Genomic DNA, 12,559 nt, shown 5'->3' with positions numbered 1-12,559 from the left:
TCAAGTAAAATTTACTTATCGTTCGCAATTTGAAAGGACCACTCTCAGCCAAACATTCATCATATACGCACATACACGCGAGCGCACAAACACAAATATCAAGTATCGTTTTACGAGCTTTGCTTTTAGCCAAGGTTGATGGCCGTTGCGTAAGTAATGAAACAGAATTGATTGCGGATGGGAAATTTGTCGAGAGTAAGCCGAGATTCGGTAAAGTTAAACGTCTCCTTCCTTAATGAATCCCTAAACAGATTGGCAAAAGCATCTGCACAACAAATAAGCGTAATGGCAACCGACGCTATCCAACGTGTTGCCGTTTAATTACTAATTCAATCTCGAGTGGTCACTAATTGTACCAGTTGTAACTTGTTGGATTCTCGTGATGTGTTATAGTAATTACTGTAATAATAACAACAATAACAACAACAACAACAACAATAACAACGACGACGACGACGACGACGACGACGACGACGATGAAAACGATACTCGAAAACGTACATGTTAATATATTTTCATGAATCCAGGGACAACAAAATGGTTACTACCAGTGCGATTAATGGAAGCTAAAACAATGTGGCCGATTAACATAATTCAGAGTCCTCGTACGACGAAATTTTCCTCATCGATTAATTTTATTTTACTACGTTCATTTTGAATCTTCCCAAAATATATTATTATATATACACGTACGAAACACGTGCCGGTGACTCGCATATTATGAAACACATTAAAGTGATAAATCTCTCAAGATTTCTAATATAAATCCCGAATGGAAGTTTTGTCAAAATATTGAACATACGTACCTACGTTTCGATTATTCTACTACATAACGAAAACTGTGACTATGAATATCGAGCTAATTTACGACTGCTCGCGAGTGGGATAAATTACGGCTCGAAAATCGATGCAAATTTGCCATTAAATCTCTTCCGGTTGTATGGCGTTGATTATAAATTCGCTTTCGTAATTAGCGTTTATATGTATTGTATTTTTTTTAAATTTTCTTTTTTTACTTTCGCCTTCCCCAGATATTACTACTACATCATACTGTTATTGTTACTGTTATTGTTATTGTTTAATCCTTAAATCGATTTCTCTTTTATTATCGTACTTCCGGTAGAATTAATCCGTAAAACGTGTTTCGCTTGTAAGAATAACTGAACAAAATGTAAAAAATTCGGTACTCGCAATAATTTTTTTTTTTTTTTATATAGTTTGGTCTTTCTTTTTCTCTTTTTTCTTCGCTAAATAAAATCTCCTCGTATTACAAAGATCTTGAATATGTAAATTAAGTCGTCAACGAAGAAATGAAACTGCGAAAATTCTATGACTAGATGGGATTATTATGGAAGTAACAAAATAAAAAAAGAAAAAAGAAAGGAAAAAAAATAAAGAAATATAGAAGACTATCTATCTATCTATCTATTCATTCATCTTTTTTTTTTCCTTCAATGCTTTCCTAAACCCAAATTCTCGAGAGAAAGGATTCAAAATCGAGTCTCGCAAAACTCCATAGAAAATTAAAATCAAAAAGTTCGAAGCATTTCATCTAGCTTGGATACATACAGTTCAGCTGCATCACCAATAATGCAACTAGCTTGTCAAAATACTTTCATTGAAAAATTTTGAATCATACGTTTATCTTTTACTCAATTTTATCGTTTCTTCTTTCGCTTCTGCACTTCTATTTCAAAATTCGTTCCTTCGTTGGTAACGTATATATATATATATATATATATATATATATATACATTTTGTTGAGTTAATTAAAACAAAAAACTATAAGAGAATTTCAATGACTTGGTTTGGTTTACAAGATTTGACAAATATTTTCGCGACATCTTTCTATCTCACTTTCTCTCTTTCTCTTCCTTATTAATCATATAAATCAATAGAAAAATCGACTAGTTTCAAAACACAAAAGTTCCTACACATACGTATGTTACCGCAAGTTTCGACGTGTACGAACAGATGTGGTATCTACCTATGATGTACGTGTACGTACATAATATACGTTTACATATTACTTTATATATTTCACGTTTACCTGTATAATATGTATATACTCATGACATCGGTGACCTTTAACTTTGCGAACGTAGTTTTTCTCGAGCTGTGAAGATGCAGAAATATTCTGTCGTTCTTTACCGAAGATATTTTCAATCCCTCCTCTTGCACCGTCGCATTTACAAAAGAGAGAAAGAGAGTGAGAGAAACGAGAATAGGTGAGTGAGCGAGAAAAATAGAGAAATCTTGAACTCACATGAGATAAAATCCTTTTCAAACTCCGCAACCAACAGCTCTAGTTTCTAGTGAAAAGTTTCATCGATCATTTATTTGTCCTTTCTTTTTTCTTTTCTCTTTTTTTTTGCACAATATCCTTCTTTGGAATCACGATAAGAGAGAGAAAAAAAGATCTCCCTTTATTTCTCTCACTTTCAGTTGTGATTTACATACGAGCACCCTTATGACTAGACCCCGAAAGAAAACTTTTTAAAACTCGTTTCGTAAGTTTCGATCTTTATATCTTTTCTTCTTTCTTCTGTTTTATTTATTAGTCTCTTTTCTCTTCTTTTCTTTTGTTTCTTTTGGCATCTTCACGGTTTGGAAGATACAGAGATGCAACATCGTTCTGTCAGCTTGTTATTTCGTAACCGTACACGTGGTGGACGATGCCGGCTTCTCGTCACGCGAGAAGGAATCCTCTTATTGAAATTTAATTGCTTAATGTCGTAATTACGCGCTTACGCGTCGTCTAGTTTTCCCTCAACTCCGGAAATGAACTTAACATTGTGATTATGCGGGACGAGCCACGTAAAGCGTTACATTCTGTTTTCATCGAAACCATTAGAGATACCTCGAAATTAATTTTCTCCGTGTTTTGAATACATACACGAGGAGGAGGAAAATTTATTAAACGTGCGGATATAATATAATGTAATATAGTATATATATGTTTAGCGTTACTCTGTCAAATCCGTTAATTCGTGAAATGATTAGTTGCTAAACTCAGAAATAACTATACTGACCTGTTTAAATATGAAATAAGATAGAATTACATACTTCAAATAAATGGAAGTAATACATTAAATATAAAAAAATATCATTCGATTTTTTTTCAATATCTGCTTCTACTGCACTTATTGTAAATTCGGAAACAGAAAATGTGTATTTCTTTGTTTTAAGACTTATGATGTTCAAGATCATTTGTAAGTTATGATACAGGTATACTTTAATACATTTTTTACCCGTTGTAAGGTACAATATATAAAAATAAACGCTTATAGGATAAAAAATATCAATAACCCTGATAAAATTAATAAAAATATTACCTTACAAGAAAATATTTTCCAATGATACACCTCTTTTGAAATCAAACAAGGTATGTTGTAAATATTATTTATATCATTAACAACAAAGAAAATATTTAGGTAGCCTCCTTTATAGCTGATACATTCTGTATATATAATATTTTTTATATAAAAAATATCTATTCACAGACGTTTTCTATCTCTTTTTTAATATTAAATTAGTTGAAAAGTTGCATTAAAATTTATATAAAATTTCACTTTATACATTTTGTTAGATTAAAGTAAAAATCATAACCAACAAACATATATTATAATATATAATTAAAAAAGTAAGTTTAAAAAATATAAAATTTATCGCGAGAGTTCGTTTACTACATTTTTGTAGCATAATTTTTTATATTTTTCTTTTTTAACATATTACACATATGTAGATTTGATTTAAACATAAAAACTCGTTAGGTATTTAATGGGTATATAGGATAGGAAATAGAAAAAAACTCATGCGATAGGAATGAGATACACTTTAGGTAGGATGCTACTGCAACTGCCGCTATTCAGGTAAAACTTCTCGTTTCATTGTGAAACCCTGTTAATTCGCGAGCTCGTTACTCGTGAAGCTCAGTTTCGAGAACTAGTAGATTATAGAAAAATGTATAACAGAGATAGAAATAGAGAAATGATAAAACGGTGAGCTTAGAGTTAAAACGATGAAAAGAGAAGAATTTTTATACAGTTGTCTGGTAAAAGGATGATGGATCGAAGAAAAATCGCATTGGTTTTGGTTTCTCTTTTCTAATCTAAAATCTAGGAAAAAGAAGAAACCTCATGACTTTTCTTTTTTTCCTTCTTCTTCTTCTTCTTCTCCTTTTTTCCTTTTTCTTTCCTGCTGTTCTTCTTTTACTAAGATAACCATTATCTCGAAAATACGAAAGAACTTTCTTTGCCTCCCAACGAGAAGGAAAATAGAAAAAGGGAAAAGAAAGAAAGAAAGAAAGAGAAAAAAAGAGGGAGAAGGGGGAGTTGGTCGAGGGGTGAGAATTGAAAGCTATCACCTCCTCTTTCATTTTCTTCCCTACAAAAATCGACTTTAGAGACGAACGTTCGTATTGAAGAAGTCGGACGTAGAAGGTGTCCTGATTCCTTTCGCCATCGTAAAATTTTATATTCCTCGATGAATTTCATTCGGACGCCTGATGACGTTATCCGTCTACCTTTTTTCCTGACGCTTCGAAACGAGAGAACTCCGGATACCTTTCATCGATTACTGATACTATCGTTCTCTCTCTCTCTCTCTCTCTCTTCCTCTCTCTTTCTTCTTTTTTCTATATTATAAATTAAAAGAATAGATGTTAATAAAATATTTCATTAACCGTCTGATGCCTTTGTCGAGTTATGAGATAATTGAGAAAGTCTGATAGAGAAAAAAAATTGTTTTTAAAAGAACCTTTGATTGATAGGCTCTTCGGAAAGAAAAAGAAAAAAAAAGCTAATGAGGTCATTTATCGGATGGTTAAAGAGAAAAAGAAGGACGTCTTTCAACTTGACAGCCATCTCGTCATCGACAAATCCGATTTCGATCGTTAGCCTGCCTTCTATGTTATGTAAATGGTAATCTATCGGTCGATGACTTCGTACGCACCTATCGTATGTGTATATATCAATCTATCTATATGTATGCACTGTTACGAATACTGAGAAACTTGTAGAATTTCCCTTTGATTATCTAAACGACGATTTCGATCAGAGTGCAACGAACAGAGTGCTCGTTGCTCGATTTATAGCACCATGATTTCTACTTGAACTTCATTGATTATTTTAATTAATTCATTTATATATGTTACCGTGAAAGACTGAAATTGAAGAATGTCAAGATTCATATGATCACTTGTCAACATATACCAAATACATTGGTGACAGATCGAATATTTGGGTTTATTCTTATGCATTAATACAATAATACATATACGAAGCGACCATGTGAATCCAATTTCGATCTTTCACGGTAACATATACATATATATATATGTATGTAGCGAGTCATAAGAGTATTCGTATTACTACTGTTAATTTTAAATAATTGATATATGCTTGTAATGCATTGTTTTCAAATTCTTTTATAAATAAACGTATTTTAAAATTTATTCAACTTCTAAAGTGATATCAATTGTATTACAGAAGAACGTTTTATTTAAATGATCAAAAATTGATCTCGCAAGGGTATTCGCATCTACGTATTATTAAACTTTTGAAGTGATATCAATTGTATTACAGGAGAACGTTTTATTTAAATGATCAAAAATTGATCTCGCAAGGGTATTCGCATCTACGTAAAATATAGTAAAAATACAATTATTTCTTTTTCTATGTAATACTTGATTAGCTCTTCTCTGCATCTTTTCAAATGATTGTACATAATTTGTTACATTAATTCCTGGAGGAAAAAAATATAATAATTTTGATGCAATGAATTTAATATCACGACACTGAATTAATTGCTACGTTTAATGTATAAACCTACGATATAAAATGATTATATTATAACTGATTAATAACGAATGTGAAGAGTATAATCTAAAAAACTTAAACGTTTCCACAACGAAGATATTTTACGAGTATAACACCAATCGTTGTCATATTATCGTCAAATGGACCATAAAATGTCGCTATATTTTATACGAAAGGTGGAAAAATCTATGGTTGGGATAAAAAGAAACAAAAAAAATCGACTGTATATCTACGATTTGCGATATCTACAACTAAAACGAGGACGAGAGGACGAGGACGACGCGGAGTTGTGTGAGTCCAGCCAAAACGGAAGTTCAAGATCACGGAAAGATTCAAGACGAAAAGGAGACTGTTCATAAATTCCATCCCGATAGCCACGTAAATCTTCAAGCGAAGCGGAAAAATTGTAGCTAAAAAAAAATCCAACTTTTCTTTCCCAACCTACTCTCAATAAAAATGTTTCTACGTAATATCGTTAAGACAATCATATTCGCAATAATAAAATAAGTATTGTATATCTTCGGGTTATTCATCAATGGACACAAATTACAATGAAATTGTTACCCCGGTTATTTTTCTCTCTTTAATCGCAAGTGTAACAAGATGAAAAATAAAAAGAAAAAGAGATGGAAAGAGAGAGAGAGAGAGAGAGAGAGAGAGATACGCAGCTGCAACCCTCGCAACAGCTTGCCCATAACTTCAACTAGTAACAACGACAACGTCTCGACTCGCTTTATATTCAGCGCATGGATTTTAAGCGAAGCTTATGCTAATCGAGAAGTCAGCTATATGGAAAACAAGAAGGAAACGGAACGTGGAAAAGGTCCTACCACTTCGTTTCTCTATACCAACTCGACACACGACTCGTTTCGCTTTTCGTATTTTCTTACCCTTTTTTCTTTTCAACAAGCAAGAGAACACCAGTGATGGAGGGTAAGAAATAAAGAAAGGAAAAAAAAAAAGAACGAAACTAAAGGGTAAAAGACGTGAGATGCAAAGTGTTTACGGTTTATCACCAAGCAGGGAAATTTCAGGTGGAGAGAAAGAGAAAGACTTGATGGTACTTGAACGAAAGAGAAATGAGATCTCACGATAAAAGTGTGAAAAAGAAAAAATATTTTAAAATCAACGGGTAGACACAAAATTGAGAAAAGGGAAAAAAAAAATCTTGGTGAAATTTTTGGTTACAGTAAAACCAACTCCCTAAGCCCCCAAGATCCTCCCCTCTTATCCGTTCCTCGTCCCCCTACCCTTCAACTAGCGCGAAATTTTATCGAATCGATAACGGAAGTTTACTATTATCGAATTCTACGTTCCATGTTAAATTCTATGCACATTCTAAACGTGACTACGAGTATACGTATATATCGGTACAGTATTCGATGTACTTCTACCTTCGATTATCCACCTTGCACGTTTCGAAACTTCGAATAATAGGAAGTACTATTAAGCCTCGACGAACTCCGCGATGTAACCGGCTTGACAACTGGCGTTGTCAAGCCGAATTCTCTCTTTCTCTCTCTCTTTCTCTCCCTTGGTAGACGTCGAGCACGATCTCCATCTATCTCGTATGATTCATCTTCCTTTTATACCCGACGATGTTCCATTATAATAATAATAATATGGATGAAACTACGATCGAAATTTACGAACAATCGACCAACGAAATAATGTCACGATATTAGACATTGCATTACCGTAATTATGTAAATAAATGGCAATTTTCAAAACGACGAACAAATGTTAAATTGGTATTAGATGAATTAAATCAAATCTAAGGTGAAATAAATCAGAAATAAAAAAAAGATATCAAGATAATCCAACCAAATATGAGACATTTTTAAACAATGAAATAATATTAGTCAATTTTAGGTCAATTAACTCACCCAAAAAAAAATCAAGAAACTCAATTAAATATATGACCATTAGAAAACATACAAATTAATCTCCTATGAATTAAAAAAGAAACCAAAAGAAAAAAAATTGAATAACCCTATCGAATATGAGACATTTGTTAACGACGAAAAAATATTAATTAGTCCTAGGTTAATTAAATTGGTAAATATTATATTGGTAATAATTAATTTGGTAAATATTCGTCATGCTCTGTCTCTGTCTGTCTCTCTCTCTCTCTCTCTCTCGTAATATTTTTCTATTTCACTTATTTCAACAAAATATAATATTTCAACGTTGACATTAAAGAAATTCTTAAAGGAAACGAGATTTACCCTGGCAGATGATTACCAATGCAAGCAAGACACACGGAAATTGTTTTCTAAGCTTGAAATCCAACTCGACGATTTCTCATAAATCTCTCAAGGGACATTAGATAGTCATGCATATGTAGAGCATATAGGAAAATGTCAAATAGCTTGCTTGGTCAAAACGTATGCGATTTTCTATAAACGAACATTTTATTTTATTCGAATTATATCCATCAGTTAACTTAACTTTATATTTAACGACTATAAACCAGCTCCTATCTTTCTCTCTCTCTCTCTCTCTCTCACTCTCTTTCTGTTTGTCTGTCTATCTTTTTCTTTCTCTTTCTATCTCTCACACTCTCTCTGGACTCGACAACTTCGCCGAGGCAGCGTGCCAGGAACTCGTAATTGTTTTGAATTAACGATACTTTAAGCTTCGGCCAACTCCGAGCCATTACGTGACCCACCTCTAACGCTTATCGAACTTATCTCTTCGATCGTTTCGAATTTCTCCTTGATTTTTTATTTTTCTATTAAAAAATAATACATACATGTATATATACGTACGTGTACGAAATATATGTAATATATATGTATATGAAGAGAGAAAGAGAGAGAGAGAGAGAGAAAGAAAGATTTTTCATGAATACAAATTGAAAATTCTTCGAAATTTGACCAACGAACGTATTACAAAAACAAAAAAAAAGTAAAGAGTTCCATTATTCCGCAAGCTTTTATCCAGCTCATAAAGGCGACATTTACAATTTACAACTTTAATCGTCCGAACATCGTCTCACCAACCCCTCGTATATTTTTGTTTGCTCGAAACGTGATAAACGCGAGCAACTGTTGATAAAAAAAACAGAAAAAATAAGAGTGGGAGAGAGGGAGAGAGAGATAGAAAGGGAAAGAAAGATTGAATCACAGGCCGTTCATTATGGATATTACACGAACCATAACCATTTACCCTATGCTCTCTCTCATTCTCTTCCTTCAACCCATACCCATGAAAATCGTAATTCGGTCTCTTGGAAAAATTGCGCGAGAGCGCGTATATTTTCATTCGTGAAATTACAAGAGAATATCGTTGAAATCTGTCTCCCCAACGCGTTCATGTGCTTGCACATAAACATGAGAAAAAACGAAAACAATAAAAAAGAAAAAAAAAAAACAAAAAGTAAATTCATTTTAAAATGATGACCTGTGTGATCAAGACGAACATCAATTAAACTCAGTCATAAGACTCAGATTCAGATTAAACTCAGTATTTATGTTTAAAATAATAACTTTCATTTTTGTTTATATTAATTTTGATTATAATTAATTTCTATAAAATTAAGTATATTTATTATCTAATAATAATAATAATAAAAAATAACTAAATTGTGATAAATCGACGAACTAACCTTATCGAGATCGATCTCCTCTTGAGAATTGAGTTCGGGACAGTTGAAATTCGTATACTCCGTCGTTTGGACCGCATTGTCGGCCCTGGTTACAGCGATCAGTGCCAGCACTAGGTAGTACCACTTCATTGTTCGCGCGTGTTATATCGTCAACGTTCGCACAACGTTATTCTCAAGTTTCTGAAAGCCAAGGACTTGTTCCGGTCCGGTGTACAACACTATTCCGATGAAGATTTCTATTCTTCTCCAGATATCGAGTACGCGAGATGACCTTATTTATCTCTAACAAAATATTCTCCTTCTTCTTTAATAATCGTTCAACGAAAATTAAGAGACGGATAAAGACGGAGAAAAGGAGAGAGAGAGAAAGAGAGAGAGAGAGAGAGAGAAAGAGAGAGAAAAGGAGAAAGAAAAAAAGAGATGACTATATATTGGTACAAGTATTATCAAAGATACATCCTAGGGGAAAATTTAATCTCGTATAACGCACGTATATATATATATTTCAGTGTACTCTGCGATTTTTTATATTTATATCTCGGCAGGCATCGTCGTTCAGCGGCGCATCGCGCGAAAAATCTTCTCACGATGATTCCGATCTTTATCTTCCGTTATCACGCGACTTCTTGATCCTATTAATCTCTTCTTTCTTTTTTGTCTTTTTTATTCTTATATTTCTTCGATCGATTGACGATAAATATTAGTCGACGACCGATCGACGGACACTTTATACTCTTGAAACTTCACCAACAACACACCATTCATACGCTCATAACAATAAGCATATTACAATCTGAATGATGAAGTATAATATATAGATCCCCTTGTGCTTTTGTGCTCCTTTATTTTCTTTCCTTTTTATTCTATTTTATTTTTTTTGTTTTTCAATTACGGGAGACAAATCGATACCAATTAAATGTTATTCCTCGATCTTCCGAAATACCAGGTAGTTGAATAAAAGTGAATATTCTTCGAAGAATGATTCTTTCATTTCTCTCCTCTTTCTTTTCCTTAATCTTCTTAATCTTCGTTCTTCTCTTCGTAGTGGTTTTGATTATCGTTATCGTTGTCGTAACCGTATCTCGATCCTTCACCGAAAGAATGCGCGAACTTTCGAAACTTCGAAAGTAGTTTTCTCTCTTTCTTTCTCTCTTTTTCTTTCTCTCTCTCTCTCTCTCTCTCTCTCTCTCTTTCTCTCTTTCTACCTCTCGTTGACGTTCTTGGGGTATCTTCTTCTTCGTAGCGGTTGTCAACGCGCGCGCTCTCACGATATCGACTCGATATCGTTGCTCTTGGCAGAGGAGGGATGCGTGCGCGGCCAAGTCGGAGGGCACTCTGACGATCCCGGTCGAGCTTCTGCTGGTCCTCTGTTCGTTTCCTCCCCTCCTCCCCTCCATCCTTTCCACCTCCTCCTCCTCCTTCTCTTCCCACACAATCTCCATCTCCTTCTCGTCGTCGTCCACCTCCATCACCTCTTCAACCCACGTCCCTTATCTTCATGCGTACTCTCAAATAAGAGAGTCACTATTAGAGTTAGTATTAGTGTTACAGAAAGAAAAAAATAAAAGCTTTGATATAAGGGATATCTGAGGTTTTTTTCCCGACAAACACATTATGAGCGTATTGTTATGCTTAAATATATGTATATAATAAAAAACAATATATTATATGAACATAGGTCATTTTAACGGTATTTTATATTAGGATGAACCTAAAGTTCGTGCGTTTGTTGTATTGTTTCAGATAGTGCAATTTTTTGAAGTCAATACAATGACTTTATATGCGAGTGAAATATTAATAACAAAAAATGCACGAACTTTGGATTCACCCTAATGTTATTTTTTTGCGTATATCTATTTCGACTGAAAGATTTCGAAGAAGGAAAAATGATTAAACAAATGATAATAATGTTAACCGAAAATTTCAAAAGATAGAAATAGTGTTTAAAGCTTTATTCAAAAGCTATAATATAAGTTGTAAAATTATCTAAATGTGTTGCTCAAAGATGATGTTTAATAATTTTGCATATGTTGTTTATTATCTTGAAATGATTCAACGTAATATTCTTTGAACAATAGCTTGAGCGTTCAAATCATCTGACCTCGCTTCTCTAAAATTTTATTTGTGAGATGAAACAAGGACTTTATGCAATTAAAAAAGCTACACTTGATGTTATGGTAAAATTAATTAAGAATGCTGTTGCAGAAATTAATAGAAATCGACAAGAAATTTGTTATGTCAAAAACAATATACAATAGTGGTATTAAACTTGTATTCGCGTAGGCGGGCAACATTTTTAACAGCACAAATAGACAGTTTTTAATTTATGTTATAACTTTTGAATAAAGCCTTAAATGATCTATGTTTATATAATATTTTTGTGCTCATTTTTGAGTTACGTATTTGAGTCAGAATCAATACGTCATTTTGAGTAGAATACACTCACAACGTTCGTATGAGAAAACCTGAAACATTTTGTATATAGAAATATTAATTTCGTTTTTCGATAAATCGACTACTACAGGGCATTGATTAAGAATATGACTTCCTTAATATCTTCCTATGTATCATTAGAACGACTAAAAAATTTTTTGGTTTAGTATATACAAACTTGTAGTCTAATGTAAGTTATCTATAATCTTGTTTTTAAATAATTTATTAAACCTATGCGTACAGAATATGTGTATTTAATAACTAGGTCGAATTATGATTTTGTTTCCTTTTTGCAACTTTATTCCTGTATCGATCTACTGATGTAAAAACTCGCCCTACTCGATAATAGTGCTTGCCAAATAACGTTACATTTTTATCTGCAATTTTGTTTTTTATTTTTGTAGTTCATATAAATTTTTCTTAGATAATTTATTAAATGCATGTTTGCGAATATTGAAAGTTGGGCAAATATTTATATGCATATGCGTGAATTCACGTATATATATGCATGCATGTATGTGTTTGTGTTACGAATATAAAATAATAATTTTCCTTTAATTCTTTTTCTCCCTTCTATTCTATCCTCTTTGGACATTGAATTTTTGGATTTACGCTCGAGCGTATATATGTAAGTACTTTAGAAACGTTCACCGTGTACGAGCTATGTTCTCTCTAAGTGCTTTCCCGCATACTCGCT

At 33.0% G+C, this 12,559-nt stretch overlaps 1 protein-coding gene across 1 annotated transcript in view; it reads right to left on the bottom strand.

The window, feature by feature from the left end:
• The window catches only part of LOC122516913, a 35,794-nt gene extending 24,986 nt beyond the window's left edge, over nt 1-10,808 (bottom strand). The window contains exons 1-2 of the mRNA XM_043635130.1: nt 10,635-10,808; nt 9,430-9,711 (exon numbers count right to left, since the gene is read on the bottom strand). Coding sequence (XP_043491065.1) covers nt 9,430-9,558 — 129 coding nt within the window. The 5' untranslated portion in view covers nt 9,559-9,711; nt 10,635-10,808. The remainder of the gene's footprint in view (nt 1-9,429; nt 9,712-10,634) is intronic.
• Between the last annotated feature and the right edge of the window lie 1,751 nt (nt 10,809-12,559).

This window comes from Polistes fuscatus, unplaced genomic scaffold (assembly GCF_010416935.1).
Source record: "Polistes fuscatus isolate 324 unplaced genomic scaffold, CU_Pfus_HIC Scaffold2, whole genome shotgun sequence".
Classification (NCBI taxonomy): Eukaryota; Metazoa; Arthropoda; class Insecta; order Hymenoptera; family Vespidae; genus Polistes; species Polistes fuscatus.
This window is presented reverse-complemented; position numbering and strand designations above follow the sequence as displayed.